Source organism: Trichechus manatus, unplaced genomic scaffold (genome assembly GCF_000243295.1).
Source record: "Trichechus manatus latirostris isolate Lorelei unplaced genomic scaffold, TriManLat1.0 scaffold00041, whole genome shotgun sequence".
In the NCBI taxonomy this organism is placed as follows: domain Eukaryota; kingdom Metazoa; phylum Chordata; class Mammalia; order Sirenia; family Trichechidae; genus Trichechus; species Trichechus manatus.
In genome coordinates this window covers 15151817-15169092 of record NW_004443977.1, presented here as the reverse complement: position 1 = coordinate 15169092, position 17276 = coordinate 15151817, and the positions used below count along the sequence as shown (strand labels likewise).

Below are 17276 nucleotides of genomic sequence, written 5' to 3'. Positions count from 1 at the left end.
AGACCCGCGCCTCCCCGCCCGCCCGGCTGTCAGCTGATGGGCTGCCCGCGGGGGAGGCTACCGCCGCCGCCGTCGCCGTCGCCGTCGCCGCCGCGCGAACATGGCGGCCGAGATCCACTCCAGGCCTCAGAGCAGCCGCCCTGTGCTGCTGAGCAAGATCGAGGGCCACCAGGACACGGTCACGGCCGCGCTGCTCATCCCCAAGGAGGACGGCGTAATCACAGCCAGCGAGGACAGGTAGCGCCGGCGGGTCGTGTGCAGGGCCTGGAGCGACCGGGGCGGCCCGCTCTCTGGCCGGTGACCGGGTGTGCGGCGGCGGGATCGGCAGCCCGTCTCATCCGCGTGGGGGCGCCCCCGGCCCTGGGGATACGCGGCCGGACGCCCCCGCCGCCCCCTTCCTGCCGCGGGGACCTCCAATCTCACCCTCCCTCGGGAGCCCCTAGCCCGGGATCCTCGCCGCGGGCCCTCCGTTCTGACCAACGCCTCCGCCCCACTGGCCCGGAACCTCGGCCTTTGTGGCGCCACTTTGGCCAGGGACTTCACTGCGCCCCTCCAGCCTGGGATCCCCCGCCCCGCTGCGCTCCTCTAGCCCGGTTCCCCACCACGGGGCCCTCAGCCCGGACCCCCTATCTGCTGCGCTGCTTCTGCGCGGAACTCCCCCGAGCTGCTCAAGGGGGGGACCCCCTGCGGGCCCTCCAGTCCGGACCCCCTCCTCTGTCGCGCCCCGACAGCCTGAGACCCCCGCCTGCCTGTTCTCTCCAGCCAGCCGAGGACCCCACCGCATCCTTACAGTCTGGGACCACCGCCCCTACCCTCTGGCCCGGGTGCACTTCTCCGTCGTCGCGACCTTCCAGCCCGGGACAACCCCCCTCCCCCCGCGCGTCCTTCAGTCCGGACCTCCGCCCCGCTGCGCCCCTGTAGCCTGGGACTCTCACCTTCTCTAGCCCAGGATCCCCACCGCGCCGCTCCCCCTCAGCCTGGGAACCCCGTATTCGTTGTGGGCTCTCCAGCCTGAGACCTCCACCCAGCCTGGCTCTACGGATAGCCCTGCGGGGTGTCCCGGGTGCTCGGAAGTGCCGGACCTCGGGGTGAGGGATTAACCCTCCCAGAGCCAGTTCCAAGCTGCTGCCCCCAGAGCCAGGGAAGAGCAGTGCCCAGTTACCTCAGGTCCTTGTACCTGGAATTCCCTCCTCCTTACGCATAAACGCTAGATTCTTGTTCTTTGCTTCCAGGAGCTTCCCCTCTATTCCTTCCACTAGTTCTTTTCTCCTTGCTCAGGGGTTTATGTCTCTTTTCCCCAGTACTAGGCCCCGGACCAGTTATTTTTGCCACAGTTGCTAGAACCACCTAAACCCTTATTTACTAAATAGTGTCTAAAAGTTACTTAAATGCATTTATTTTAAACAGGAAGTATTATATTCACAACATCAATGGAAAGCCAGTATCACTTGCCATAAACTAACATAACTGTTAAAGTGAAACTCATTAATCTTGTGTGCACCTAAAAAATCTTGCATCTTGCCTGTCACACTTTAGGAAACACTGATCTCATCCAGTTTTCTCATTTTACCAAAGAGGAAACTGAGGCCCATGGAATGAAGCTAGTTATTCCGAGTCAGAGAGATACTGGTGAAGCCAGAAATGCAATCCAGGACTCCCCACGCTGGCTCTCTGGTCTTCCCAGGGCTGTCTGATTGGATTGGAGTGGTATTGTGATTTGTTTTAAGACTTTAGACTTTTAAAACCCTAAAGGTTTAAAACTTTAGTGGCCTTATGGTGGACATTTGGAGGAAATGACTTACATTTATTGAGTGGAACTTTGTTTCCTTAGTTGAGTTAATGTTCTTAAATGGTAAAGTCTCTAAAAGTTGAAAGGCTTTCTGGAAGATGAAAGGTACAGCTTTTCTCTTAAAGGTGAAGGTGGGAGTCCAGCCTTTTAGAATTATATATATGTATATATATATATGTGTGTTATATATGTATATGTATATATACAATTTATTTTTGTTGTTGAGAATATAACAGCAGAACATACACCAATTCAACAGTTTTTGCATGTACAGTTCAGTGACACTGATTACATTCTTCAAGTTAGAGTCATGTATTTTGAAGTAAGTATCATTGAAGGCCTGTCCTGAATGGGAAGAGAAAACCTGAAGTCCTCAGTTTTTATGTGACCTTTTGTATTTTATTTTTGTTCTGATGCCTTTTTCCCAACTAGATAGTGAGTTTATTGTGAGCAGGCAGTGGTCTCTGCCTGCCTGCTTGTGAGTAGCTGACCTCGAACAACAAGGGGAGTGGTTGGTGGTCCTGGGTATGGGTTTGTGTAAGCAGAAAGGGAGTGAGAGAGAAGGGTTCTGGAAAAAAGCAAAGGATAGTTCAGGTGCAAACAACACATTATAAAAGTTAGCAGTCTTTATTCAGTGAACTATTTATTCATGATTCATGCATGTTGGGTCAGTTGCTACATATCAGAGATTACTGGCTCCAAGCAGTGCTGATAAACATTTTATACAAAGTGATTACTTAGCTGCCCTGGGACTGAAACGTTCTTGGGGAGCCTTAGATCAGCTCATTTCTTCACTTGGGCACCGCTGTTCTGCAGTGCCCTGGCACTGAGCAGAGTGACGGTTGACGTCTTGGGTTCTAGTTTGTGTTTTAGGTCCATAGAACTTCCTAGAAGGTCGGACTTTTTTTTTAGTAGGTGCCACAATTGGCGAGATTGAATGCAAACACAAGGCTGTGATTTTTGTTGGTGATGGTGATGATTTTTTTTTTTTTTTCTACATTGTCATAAATATGCATGGAACCCTTCCTTCAGAAATGCTGTACTTACTGAGTTCCAGGCCCTGGGGATACAACAGAGATCAAAAACCACAGTACCTACCTGCATGTAACTTCTGACTCACTGGTTTTTATGGCTCCTGACCTGATGAAACCAGTTTGTCTGAGCAGTAGAACACTGATTGCCCGTATTCATCCAGCAAGCATTTATCGGTCACCTACCATGTGCTGGGCCTCGTGTTAGAACTGTGGTGTAGAAAGACAGCTGATACCGAATTGCTGTTTCCAAAGCACTGGACAGGCAGTAAAGAGATGGCCCTGGGCACTCTGCATCACAGACGAGAAGATGAGGCTCCGTGGGGTGGGATCAGGTCAACGAAAGCTCCCAGAGAAGATGTCATTGGAGCTGATCCTAGTGGACGGAGGAGTGGTCTGTAGGAAGGAAGGAGGGATGGGCATTCCCATTCCAGGCAGAAGAAAAGGACAGGGGGAATAACAAGGGGTTAAAGAACCACAGTTCCTTTGAGGTGGCCGGAGCCAAAAGAGTATGGGAGGCGTGGGAGGAGAGAGGAATGAAGCACTGGGAGGTCCAGTGTCCAGTTTGGGAAACGCCTTCCTCGTGGTCTTTATTTGCAGGCAGTGAAGAAACATCATAGAGTTCAAAGAAGGCAAATGACATGATCAGTTTGTACTTCAGAAATAATAATAGCTAGCCTTTTGATCTATTTCCAAAAATCAGCCAATGACAATCCTATGGATCACAACAGTCCAATCCTATTGTGCATGGGATTGCTTTCCTTGACTCGGCCCCACCTCAAGGAGCCTCTTCTTCCTGTGTGGATGAAGAGTGCCCATTGACTCAATGCCCAACAACAACAACCTTTTGAGATCTTTCTCTCTGCCAGTACAGAGTTAGACCATACGTAAGTCACAGTATCCAATCCACATATCCCCCCATAAGGTAGATATGGTCCATCTTCCCTTATCAGCATTTCCAAAATTCAGTACATTCTAAAAGTCAAACATTTTGTTTTTTCTGTAAGTTGGGCCACATTTGGTGCTAAAACTTGACCTGAACAGATGACAAAATTTATAATCCTTGCTTATCTCATGCAGTGTGAATATTCACCTGTCTTACTGCAGAAACAGCAATGCATTTAGTTGCAGGTGCAATCCCAGGCCCTGTCGGGGAGTGTTATGAAATGTATAGTATACATATTGTATTGCGATTGTCATTTGACAGGTCGGGAAACTGAGGCACAAAAGCCATTGAAGCAACTGCCCAACGTCATGTGGCTAGTAAGTGATAGGTCTGAGATTTGAACCCAGATCTGAGTCCAGGGCTCTAGTTCTTTCCGTTATGCACCTTGTCTTTCTGCACATTTGGAGAAACTGAGTCCAGGCAGTGCCAGCCAGTGATTGACCCTCCGGCAGCAATGATTCCATTATTCTTCCTTCCTTTCTACTAGTTTTCAGGGTCTGAAAAAAATTGGCTTGCAACTTTCTATACCATTTTTGCTTTACTACTCAGAAAAGTAACCTTTAACATTTAAAGGGTCTAACTGCAGTTAATTCATTTTATAAAAGCTAAAAGCAACGAGGACTAGCTGAGAGCATTTTGAGCAGAAAAGTTAAAGGTGTGGGGTTGTCCTGAATGTGGTGTCCACGTTTCCAAACTCTAGACCAGTGGTTCTCAGTCAAGGGTGACTTTTCCCCCAGGGGACATTTGACAATGTCTGGAGACATTTTTGGTTGTCACTACTCTGGAGGAGTGCTACTTGCTTCTAGAGGGTAGAGGATGAGGACGATGCCCAACATCCTACAATGCATAGGACAGCACCCAACAGCAAAGTGTTATCTGGCCCTGAGTGTCATTAGTACCAAGGTTGAGAAACTCTGCTGTAGGCTTCATGTACTCGTTTATCTGGTCCCTCTAGAGCGGTGGTTCTCAAACTTGGTGTACGTGAGAATCACCCAGAGGGCTGGTTAAAACAGTGCCCCATCCCCAGAGTTTCTGATTGGGTAAGTCTAGGTTGAGGCCTGCAAGTTTTCCTTTCTGGTGGGTTCTCAGGTAATGCTGATTCTACTGGCCAAAGGACCACACTTTGAGAACCACTATTGTACATGAAAAGAGAGTTATTCGTCACTCAGCCTGCCTGTGTAGACCCACTGAGGGAGAATACAGTTTACACTTTGTCCTCTTTTTGTCAGCTTCTGGGATATGTTTGCCTAGGGTCATTCACATGTACTCTCCTCTTTCCCAATGACACCAAACTATATGTAACAGAGCTAAATACCAATAATCTCCCCAAACAATATCAAATCAGTGTGGAATGTCAAAGTTTCATTCCCTCATACCTGGAATCACTGGTAACTAATGGTTTAGGCAGTGAGCTTTGAGTGTGGTTAGAAACCTTCAGGGGTTACTGTGCTGTGAGCGGTTAACAGAGAACGGCAGGACCCCTTTGTACATATTTTGTTGGAGTCATAAATCCTTAAGCTCTTTTATTTATTTTTCCACTAAACCTAAACTAGTATTTTTAATTTTTAAATTGCCTGCACTTTGAAACTAGAATAATTGGGCAGGGAAAGTTGAAGAAAAATTCATGAAGTTTCTTTAAAATATTATTGAATCAGTACAGTAGGACTGTCTCTTCAGTAAATTGTAAAAAAAGAAGAAGATCCACAGTAAGTTTCAGAATCTGATTTTCTGGTAGGGGAAACAGAAAACGAGACTTCAGTTTTAGAACAGAACTGAATGTGGTGAGACAGCAGGAGCTGATTCTCCAGACAGGTTTGCTTTTGGGACTTCTTTGGACTGCACCAAAGATTTACACAGTTTGTTGGTGGAAGGCTACAATTTTTAAAAGCTAAAAACTTTATTATAAAGCCTGATGAATAAGTAGTTAAGGCTGTAGCTCTGCTGTCTTCATGTTTGAAAATTAGATTTTGGAGATGAGCATGTTTATATTATTGTTTCAGGGGCCCATAGACTAAGATGGGGGTCTGCAGGAATCTCAGTGTTGTTTGGCCTAATTCGAACAACTAGAGGTCTCACATGTTTGAAAATATTTTAAGATCTTGCACATGTGCTGGTAAACCAAGATTACAGAAAACCAACTTTTAAAACTTTTGGTAGCGTCTTTTTCCTCTTTATATCAGATACTTAACTTTAACAGATTTGTTTCTCTTAAGCGTTTCTAAGCATACTATGATGGTTTTAGGGGAGGGAAGGAATTATTTACAGATTGTTCACATCAAAATAATCCTAAATAAACAACTTGATTTTTAAGTGTTATACTTAGGGAGACACCTGGCATAGCTGGACATTGTTAGCTTATACAAAAAACCAGGGCATTAACTGTTGTATTTTAGTTGTCATGCAGTGCCTAAAAGTAGACTTCTTGATTTGCTTTATAAAATAAACTTAAGAAGTGGGAAGGCAGGAGGCGTGAGTGGGAATGCACTAGAGACAATGGTCAGAAATGTCCTAAAGGAATCTGATTGCAGTGTTACAATCATTTTCTTTTTATAGCATCGTTAGGAACAGAGACTGTAGAGCCAGATGCCTCGCTTTGAATCCCAGCCCTGTGACCTTGGGAAAGTTACTTCACCTGTCTGTATCCTGGTTTTCTTCTTTGCAAAATGGAACTAATAATACTACCCGCCTCATAGGATTTTGTGAGGATTACAAGAATTAGTATATGTAAAGTGCGTAGAACAGTGCCTGGCACAGAGTAAGCACTACAGTATATCCAAACGAAACTTGTTGCCGTTGAGTCGATTCCAACTCATAGCAACCCTATAGGACAGAGTAGAACTGCCCTATAGAGTTTCCTAGGCTGTAATCTTTACGGAACAGACTGACACATCTTTCTCCTGTGGAGTGGCTGGTGGGTGCGAACCACAGCCTATCAGTTAGCAGCCAAGAGCTTTAACCACTGCGCCACCAGGGCTCCTGAGCACTACATAAACCAAACCAAACCCGTTACTGTCAAGTCAATTCTGAGTCATAGCGACTCTATAGGACAGAGTAGAATGCCCCATAGGGTTTCCAAGGAGCGACTGGTGTATTCGAACTGCTTACTTTTTGGTGAGGAGCGGTAGCTCTTAACCACTCTGTCACCAAGGCTCCCCTGTATAGGTGTTAGCTATTATTATTACCTTCCTTTTAATTGCCTTAATCTTATCAAAAGCTAAAGATGTCTGTATTTACTCTATGTGTGTGTGAGTAAAATTTTTTTTTTTTCCTGACTGCAACTGTACCATTTTAGGGGGGTTACTTACTAACCTAAATGCTTATAACTATCTTTGAGTCATGCTTTTTCTCTATTTCCATGGTTGGTCACTGACAAGTCATGTCAGGCATAGTAGTTTTCCCTTATAAATCTTTCCCCCGCTGTGTTAGAAGTCCCCAAGCCTACCCCCAGGTTCAGTGATTTGTGGGAAGACCCACAGGACTTGATTTATTACAGTGAAAGGATACAAAACAAAATCAGTGAGGGGAAAAGCCTCCTGGGGTGAAATCTGGAGGAAACTAGACTCGAGTTTTCAAGCATCCTCTCCCTGTGGAGTCACGCGGGACCTGCTTAATTCTTCCAGCATTGAATTGTGACAACGTTTGTGAAATGTCGTCTACCAGAGAAGCTCATTAGAGACCCAGGGTTTTCATCAGGGGCTGCTCACATAGGCACCCTCTACCTACCATGTACCAAAATTCCAGACTCCCAGAAGGAAAGCAGATGTTCAGCATAAACCACATTTTTTTTGTACAGGTTTGTACAAAACCACTCCCTTTTGTACAGTGAGTCACTCCTGTGAGTTAAGGAATGGTGGGGACCCTCTCCAAATTTAAGTTCCCAGATGCCAGCCAAGGGCCAACCTTGCAAACAGGCCTTCTAAGGACAGCAATCTCAGACCTGCCATGCTAACTCTTTTCTGCACACCTGTCCATGATTACCTAGTGCCTGGTCACTGGTCATCTTTTAAGCCTTGATTACTCCAGTAGCCTATTAACTGTCTTCCACATGTCCAAGGATGCCCTACTTGATTCTGTCCTACAAGCTGTTATCTTGGACTCTGTTTTTATCATGACTTTCCCCTACCTATCACCTTTCATTAACTAATTATTTCATCATGTCTGTAAAAGGACTTTGTGGACTTTGTAACGTCCCTGCCCAGCTTTATTTCTCACTTCTCAGTGGTTCTTTAGTGTCCAGTAAAGCCAGTATGGCACAGTGGGTAAGAGCTCAGGCTGCTCGAATCCACCAGATGCTCTTTGAAAACCCTGTTGGGCAGTTCTGCTCTGTCCTGTAGGGTCAGTATGAGTCAGAATCAACTCGATGGCAATGGGTTTGGTTTTTGTAAAGCCCGTATGCTCTGTGTCCCACATTAACACCTTGTACATTTTCCACCTGGATGTCTTTGCTCATGTATCTCCCCTCACCGGGGACAGTCTTTCTTCCCTATCTCACATATTCCAATCCCTGTCTCCCATATTCCTTCTCTCCCAAATTCAAATTACCTTCTGAGTCCAATTCAAGTTCCTCTTTCTCCATTGAATAATTCTCCCCAGTCCATCAATCGCTCTCCTTTTTTAAGCTTCCACCTTCACCTGTAACATCTTACTTATTATGCTTAATTGATTATGATCAGGTATTATTCACCATTCCTTCATGTTTATTCACTTTGTCTTCCCAAATAGTCTGCACATCCACAGAGCAGGGCACCCAGCAGGTACTCCGTAAACATCCACTGGTGAATTGATACAGGAGCCCTGGTGGTGCAGTATTTAAGAGCTTGGCTGCTAACCAAAAGGTTGGCAGTTTGAATCTACCGGTCACTCCTTGGAAACCCTATGGGGCAGTTCTACTCTTGTCTGTAGGGTCCCTAAGAATCAGAACCAACTTGACGGCAACAAGTTTGGTGTATTTTTTTTGGTCACTACTGATATTGTTTGGTATCTTGGTATATCTGAGAACATTTCTGTCACCTACCAAAACCAAAAACCTATAGGAAAGAACTGGCAGGTTATTAAAGCACCACGGAAGAAAAATGCCTTTTTTGCATTTGCGATTGTTGAATCTGTATCAGTCCAAACTCGCTGCCTTCATGAGTCGATTCTGACTCATAGTGACCCTATAGAACACAGTAGAACTGCCCCATAGGGTTTCCAAGGAGCGACTGGTGGATTCAAACTGCCGACCTTTTGGTTAGCAGCCATAGCTCTTAACTACTGCACCACCAGGGCTGGAAAATCATATTTCCTCGAAATTTCTATTTGCCCTGAGCTTAAAAGAAATCAGACCCTGGGCTTAATTTGCAACCTATTGCAAAATCTGCATTTTCTCTTTAATTGATTAAACGAATAACCCATATATATCAGTACACAACTTAAAGATGGTTAAGTTGCTTTAAATCAGTCCTTTGGGAATGATTAGGGTGTTTATTGAGGTTTCTTTTAAAAGATACTAAGTTTTAGAAATGCCAGTGTTTCAGGCGAGGTAGAACTTGGCCTTGTGCGTTTGCAGAGACCCTTGTGGGCTATTTTAGTCTATTTATCAAAGTGTGGGCACGGTTTTCAAGGTAATCATGCTGGAAAATTATATGATTGAACCCGAATGTATGTTATCATGGAATTATAGTTTTAAAAATGGTATTATTCATGAATATCAAAAGATGCCTCCTGGTTTGAGGGCCAGTGCTTTTTAGAAGAAAAATCACACTTTGAACCTTTGCTCCTGCTATATTATGGCTTAAGTAGATGAGGCTTTATAGAATTGGTGATTCCCTAAAATATATTTTTTTAACTTTTAATTAGCTCTTCGAGGGAGTCAAACAAAATTACTGAAAGAAATGAAAAGGAGCCCCTCTACCTATTCTGATCATCAGGCAAACCAAACATTAATCTCCTGGAATAAATACTTCATTCTTAACCACAACTGTGGTTTTAAGTCTTCACTTTTCTTATATCTATATCAGGCGTGACTGAGGCGTCTGACCTCTTCTAACTTCACGAGGGGGAAGGAGAATCAAGATCAACGGCCCAAGGCTGATTGCTGTGAGTTGGAGGTCAGACATACCTCTTCTCGACAGCCCTTTTTACCAATTCAGACACTAACCGTCCCTCCCATGACAGTGTCTCCCTCTCTGCTGAGTTCAGTAATTCCTTGGAATGGTCACACAGAACTCACAGACCATGCTCACAGTTACGGATTTTATTAGGGAAGTAACAGGTTACAATTCAGGTTCAGGAACACTCAGGATACAGATTCTCAATCAGGACAGCCTCTTTTCAGCTGTGCCCGCATGCAGGCCTCTCTATGGCCCTCAACCTCTGCCCTGCTAAGGCAACTGTTACAAATCTCATTTAGCTCTGCCAACAGGTTCCCAGAGGCACCTCATTCCACCAGTAAGCCCAGCTTTAGCTCCTTGCATTGGCAAACCTAGCTCCACCAAGTGCCTTGAGGCACCCTCCTCCTCTAGTAAGCCACCTGCCGGAAGCCACTCAGCTTTCTCTCTCTGTGGGCCAGGCTGTCTCCTGCTGGTCCTAGCTCTGCTGCTGCCGTTTCTCTCCCTCTGCTTCTCGCCGTCTTTGGTGTTAAAGCTCTCTCTCAGTCTCCTGGTTCTAGGAGCTTCTTAGTGCAGGGATCCTGGATCTAAAAGACGCACTCCATTCCTGGCTTTTCTTTCTTGGTGGTGGTGGGATGGCTTATTTTAAGCCTAGCAGGATGACAAAACTGACCAATCCCTTTGTTAGAGTTCCATATACCTTATTTGCATAGGTCTAATCAATCTTTGTGTGTGAGTCACAAAGACTGGCTGGAAAAAAAAAAAAAAAACCAAACCTGTTGCTGTCAAGTTGAGTCCGACTCATAGCGACCCTACAGGACAGAGTAGAACTGCCTCGTAGGGTTTCCAAGGAGTGGCTGGTGGATTCGAACTGCTGACCTTTTGCTTAGCGCCAAGCTCTTAACCGCTGTGCCACCAGGGCTCCAAAGACCGACTAGAGGGGCCATATTAAGTAATTAATTGTACCACAATCTACTGTAGTAAGATAAAAGAACACGCAGAATTATTATCCTTGGTAGATAGGATGAACAATATTATTGCACAGTATTTAAGAGTAATAATTTATGCTTTTCCAATAACTTCTTCAATTTCTAAGGATTCAGATTAGCATCTGTGCAGAATGGGGACCATGTATTTCAATTAAGGCTTTGGTGGAGTTTCTTTGTTTATTAAGTACTTTATAATCCTTAGTACTCAGGAAATACCAAAGACTGTTTTTATTTTTAATTTTAAGGTCAGATTCCTAAGTATTCTTAAAGGTATACTGTTTATTTGGAATAGAGCATTGTATCAGTTATCTGTTGCCAAGTAACAAACTGTCTCAAACCTCAGTGACTTAAAATAAAAACAACTCTGTAAGTATTTATTATTGCTCATGAGTCTACAGGTCACCTGGACTGTCTGTCTCGTCTCTGCCAGGCCCACTGGTACATCTGTGGTCAGCTCTGGGTCAACGCTGTGGATCTTAGCTGCTTTCTTACATATTTGAGGGTTAGCTACCTGTGGAGTCCCTGGGTGGTACAAATGATCAATGCTGTCAGCTGCTAACCAAAAGATTAGTGGTTTGAGTCCACTCACAGGTGCCATAGGAGAAAGGCCTGGCTGTCTACTTCTGAAAAATCAGCCTTTGAAAACTCTATGGAGCACAGTTCTACTCTGGCACACATGAGGTCACCATGAATCAGAGCTGAATTGATAGCAGCTGATTTGGTTTGGTTTTGGTTTAGCAAACTGCAGGCTGATCAAGGGTAGCTTTAGCTGGGACAACTAGGTTCCCTCTGTGGGATCTCATCCTCCAGCATGCTAGCCTGGCCTTGTTCATATAACCTAGGCAAGCTTCCAAGAGAGAGATTGAAAATAGGCAAGGCCTCTTGAGGCCTAGTCTCAGAACTGGCACTCTCTCACTTCTGCTGTGTTATATTGGCCAAAGCAAGTCTTAAGCCACCTCATATTCGAGAGGTAGAGAAATAGAGTACACCTCTTAATGGGAGGAACCGCAAAGTTGCATTGTAAAGGGCATGGTTACAGGGAGGGGTAGAGAAGTGGGCATGTTTTGCATTTTCTTTACCACAAATACATTGCACCTTGTAGTTGGACTCGACTAAATCTAGACCTTGAGCTAGAGATTTTATTAGAATCACTGTTTCTATTTAGTACAGATATCAGAGTTTCTTTCAGCTAAGTGAGAGCTTTGAAGTTCGACCTAGGCTTTTCCATACTCTGGATTTATTTGGGAGGAAAAAGGTAGTTTAATGCTTCATATTTCCTTATTGTTTAGGAGTTACTGCTTGGGAGAATAAAATACAGAGCTTTCTGAAAAGCCTCCTTTTAAAAAAAAAAAAAAGTTCTACATATTCCCTATCATATAAGCCTACTTTGCTTTGACTTATTTACCTTAGTGATTGTCTTAGGCTCGGTTCTCTATATAAGCAAAACCAGTAAAGTGTGTAAACATAGAGAGAGATTTATATCAAGGAAATGGCTCACGCATTTGTTGTTGTTAGATGCCATCAAGTTGGTTCTGACTCATAAGGACCCTATGTACAACAGAACAAAACACTACCTAGTCCTGCGCCATCCTCACAATTGTTGTTATGCTTGAGCCCATTATTGCAGCCACTGTGTCAGTCCATCTCATTGAGGGTCTTCCTCTTTTTCACTGACCCTCTACACGTAATTGTAGAGGCTGGAAAGTCCCAAGTCCCTTGGTCAGGCTGAAGGCACAGACTGCCAAACTGAAGATCGGCAGGTCAGACAGCAGGCCTCTGGCTCACAGGTTACACAGATCAATGAATCCCAAGATCAGCAGACAAGATGGCAGGTCAGCTGCTAGCTTAAGTCCCAAGAACCAGCGGTTAGACAAACAGGAACCAGCTGCAGGATCCAGAACAAGCAAAAGCCCTCAAGCCTTGCCAGAAAATCCACCTATATTGAATGTTGGCCACACCCCCAAGGAAATGCCCTTTCAACTGATTGGCTCCTTACAGCACATCCCATCATGGAGGTGATCACATTATATAAGATCTCATCATAGAAGTGATTACATTATTATACAACTGCCAAACTACATCATAACTGCCAAACCACTGAGAATCATGGCCCAGCCAAGTTGACACACGACTTTAACAATCATAGTAATATTCTAAAACTGAATTTTCATGATAACAGAGAAATGAAATTGGACAAAACAACTAAACAGAGTCAGAAAATTTGATTCCGTGCTGATGCGGTTTGTATAATTTTAGGATTTTCTCTCTGCTAGCTTCTGCCTCCTTAAGTATAAAATGAAGGTCATGTCTGTCATCTTTGCTACCTCACAGGATGTGGCATCATGTTTTCAACAGATCACAAACTTTTCTTGAATTCTGATATGTGTCGATAGAATGCCACAAGTAGCATTGTCTGTGCCACCACAGTTTACCACTGTGAACTTATAAGAAGTTAAGCAGTCTAACGACCCGTGTTTATAAAGAGGCACAGTTCATTGCCTTGATCTTTCAGGACCAGAGAGCCCTGGGCCTTCCAGAAGTGTCTTCTTTCCCTCTTCCCCTGTCTTTCCACTCTGTCCACCTGGTCCTCTACTCACCGCTCCTTTGGGAGTGGTATCCTCATGGCCTCTCCTTCTGTGTCCTCTACCCCTCCCTGTCCACCCTGTCACCACTAGCTGTTGAGAACATATCCAGTCCATTTCTCCTTCTCAGTACCAGGGCTTCCTCACCTCTGTGCGCTGACCTCTGTGGATGCATAGGATCCCCTACTAGATTCATCTTGGGATAGAACAAGCCTGAACCCAGGCATGAGTTCACGTTGATGGCAGCACAGATCACAGAGTTAATGTCCTCAGTGAGGCACGTAGGGTCCACCTTACTGAAACAAGACAAAGTGGCTCCACCATCTTTGAAATAGCTCTGACTCCGGTACCTCTGGTTACACAAGCACTAAAGACTTGACTCCTATTTTACCACTCAGGCTCGTTTGCTTTCAGTGGTAAGGATTAAACAGATACGCTGATTAGGTAGTGGAAAATTTTTACACTTTGAATTTTAGACAGCTATACTAGAACATTAGACAAGAAAAGTCCTTAAGTGCCTCAGAGTTACAAGGAGGGTGTTTAATGTTAGCTTGTTATTAGTGCTTACTGATGGGGAAGTCAGCTCACCCTGCTGTTCTCCTGATTCTCAGCACTCCACATTTTTTCTGTGGGGAACCCTCACAAGGAGCCGAAGTCTCTGTTTTTCTCACAGGTGTGTTCTTTCTCCTCAGTGTCTGCCAGCTCTTATCTGCCTTCTCACCCACCCTGCCCAGATTTATACAGGGTAGTTATATAATTTTGCATTATGCTTTTTTTAACTTAACATAAACATTTTTTCACGGCTCCATGGTCTTTATGCCAATTTTTTTAAATTGTAGTTTAAATGAATTTTACATTTCAAGATAGTCTCCCATACAAAATTTTATACATATATTGTTATGTGACCCTAATTGCTCACCCCATTCTGCGACAGCACATTTCTCCTTTCCGCCCCTGATTCCCCATGTCCATGCAACCAGCTCCTAACCCTCTGTGCCTTCCCATCTCAACCTCTGGAAAGAAGCTGCCACTTTGGTCTCTTGTATCTACTTGACCAAGAGGCACATTCTTCACGAGTATCAGTTTATGTCCCACAGTCCAGTCCAATCCCTGTCTGAAGAGTTGGCCTCGGAAATTGTTTTAGTTCTGGGCTGATAAAGAATCCAGGGGCCATCCTTTCTGGGGTACCTCCAGTCTCAGTCAGACCATTAAGTCTGGTCTTCTTACTAGAATTTGAGTTCTGCTTCCAATCTTTCTCCTGCTCCATCAGGGACTCTCTGTTGTGTTCCCTGTCAGAGCGGTCATTGGTGGTAGCTGGGCACCATCTAGTTCTTCTGGTCTCAGGCTGATGAAGTCTCTGGTTTATGTGGCCCTTTCTGTCTCTTGGGCTAATACTTTTTATGCATATTTTTTAATGACTGCATAAGCTATTGTGTCAATGTATCAGTAACTCATTTCATTATTTAACATTTTCTTCCAATTTTTTACTCCTTTGAACAATGCTCTTACGAACTTTTTTTTAACGTTCAATTTTTTTTCTCTCTGTAAATAATCTCTTCAGAATCAAATGCCAAGCCTGGAGTGTCTGAGTCAAAGTTTATTGTTGTTATTGTTGTCATCATTATTATTATTATTACTATGACCATAATGAGGGGGGTGGTTCTCACTATCATATTTTTCCGCAAATAATGCGCCCATGTAAATAGTGCGCCCACAGTATAACGTGCAGCATAACTCATTTATGAAAATAGCAGGAGAGGCTTGCACAGTTGGAAAAAAACGTATAACATGCACGTTATTTGTGTTATGCTCACCAGAGTTGTTAGCTCTGATATACGATACCAACACAAAATAACGAGGGCCCTAGCAATGGCATTTCATTATTGTTTTGAATTGTTTCTTTGATTATCCCTACAAAACAATACATTTTTAAAAAATTTCAATCTGAACTAGGTAAAAATCAAGAAATACTACCCAACTTTAGTATATCGTTTATTGAGAAAACAAATACATTACCTACCATGCTAAAAAATGATAAATAAGGTGATGGTAGTGGCATGCATGAAATCTAGTTACATGTACATAACAATAGACATAGTTTCATGTGGAGATACCTTTTCTAATCTGTCCATGGAGGATGTCATAGCTATATGTAAGTCAGTGCTTCTCTAACTAGGAGGGCAAAGGAGATTGATGGTTGAAGTCCTCCACAGGGATCATAGCACGGGGAAGTTTAAAAAACATTTATGTAAGCCCTGAAAGAAACAACACATTTCCTTTCTAAGTACCTTTTGGAAAAATATCAGACTATTGTTTTTAAATAACTTAAAAACAGAGCTTGGCAAAGAATGAATGTATTTCTAAGGTTTTGATTTTAAGGAAATATTTTTTTTTTTCAGATTGACATGGTCTCGGAGTTAAAAAAAAATCCATCTGTTTGAAAAATGGGTAGAATAAGCAGCAAGAAAAACATAAAATGAGTTTAGGTGAGTGGGTGGAAAGTTGTCAGAATATTAAAGGAAAATTTAAGTTGTTTTATATCAGTGGAGAGAGCAGCTTAGACATTCATCTAGGCAGAAAACATTGTGGTTTATGTAAAAATAAAACCATCTCATCTCAACACTTTGGCAATTAGATGATTTATTAATGTCATTTTAGAATGTTCAGTAGTTTGCCTCTGTAAAATGTTACTAACTGTATTATTATGTTTGCTTTCAAATTACTGAATAGTAGATTTTGCTTCCAATTTACTGAATTGTAGGGGTTTTTTTTCTTTTAATCTGTGGAATTTGTTGATTTTGTAGTAAGCAGTCCAACTCAAGTGTATTTTTACAACTATTTCTTAAACCAGTGAGAAATGTTCTGAACATAACACAAACAATTCTGATACTACTAGTAGAAATTATGCAACTGTGTTTAATCCATAGGTTGTTGAGAGTGCGGGAGTGTTAGGGGTTAAACTTAACATTGGTTTGATTTAATCATGGAAGTGGGAGATTGTAGCAGTATCTAAGGAGGGAGAAGGGTATGTTTGAAAAAGAGAAGAGAAGGATTTCCAACAGTGATCAGAAGACAGGACGTGTTGTATACAACAGCTGCTCCTAACCGAGGGTAACTGGCTTGTGTCCAGTTCACATACAAAATCGCATTATGCTTATTGTGGTGCTAGCTTATTTATTTATTTTGGATGAATGAAAATCAACATCTGGTCTTTATTTTCTTTTAATTGTGGTCTAATCAAATTATATGTGATGTGGTCTAATCACCTATATGATGTTGGTGAAGAATACTGAACATACCATAGACAGCCGGAAGAGTGAACAAGTATGTCCTGGAAGAAGTACAGCCAGAATGCTCCTTAGAAGCTAGGATGGAAAGACTTCATCTCATGTACTTAGGACATGTTATCAGGAGGGATTAGTCCCTGGAGAAGGATATCATGCTTGGTAAAGTAGAGGGTCAGTGAAAAAGAGGAAGACCCTCAACAAGATGGATTGACACAGTGGCTGCAACAATGGGCTTAAATAGCAATGATTGTGAGGGTGGTATGGGACCAGGCATTGTTTTGTCCTGTTGTACGTAGGGTTGCTAAGAGTCGGAGCTGACTCGACAGCACCTAATAACAACAGTCACATAGAGTAAGCTGTACAGATCTTAAGTGCATAGTTGAATGAGTCCTGACAAATGCATACACACAGGTGTCCAACTCCATAGAGCCCTGCCCTTTCTTTGGAAAGTTCCCTCATAGCCCTTTGCATTCTATCCTCCTTTTCCCCCAGAGGCAACCCTATTCTGATTTCTATACCCATAAACCAGTTGTACTTATCTTAAACTTAAAAAAAAAAAAAAA

The 17276-nt window shown here is 43.4% G+C and overlaps 1 protein-coding gene across 1 annotated transcript in view; it reads left to right on the top strand.

Moving 5' to 3' along the window:
* The window catches only part of WDFY1 (WD repeat and FYVE domain containing 1), a 50481-nt gene continuing 33205 nt past the window's right edge, over nt 1-17276 (top strand). Inside the window, exon 1 of the mRNA XM_004376368.2 lies at nt 1-237. Within this exon, the coding sequence (XP_004376425.1) occupies nt 101-237 (137 nt within the window). The 5' untranslated portion in view covers nt 1-100. The remainder of the gene's footprint in view (nt 238-17276) is intronic.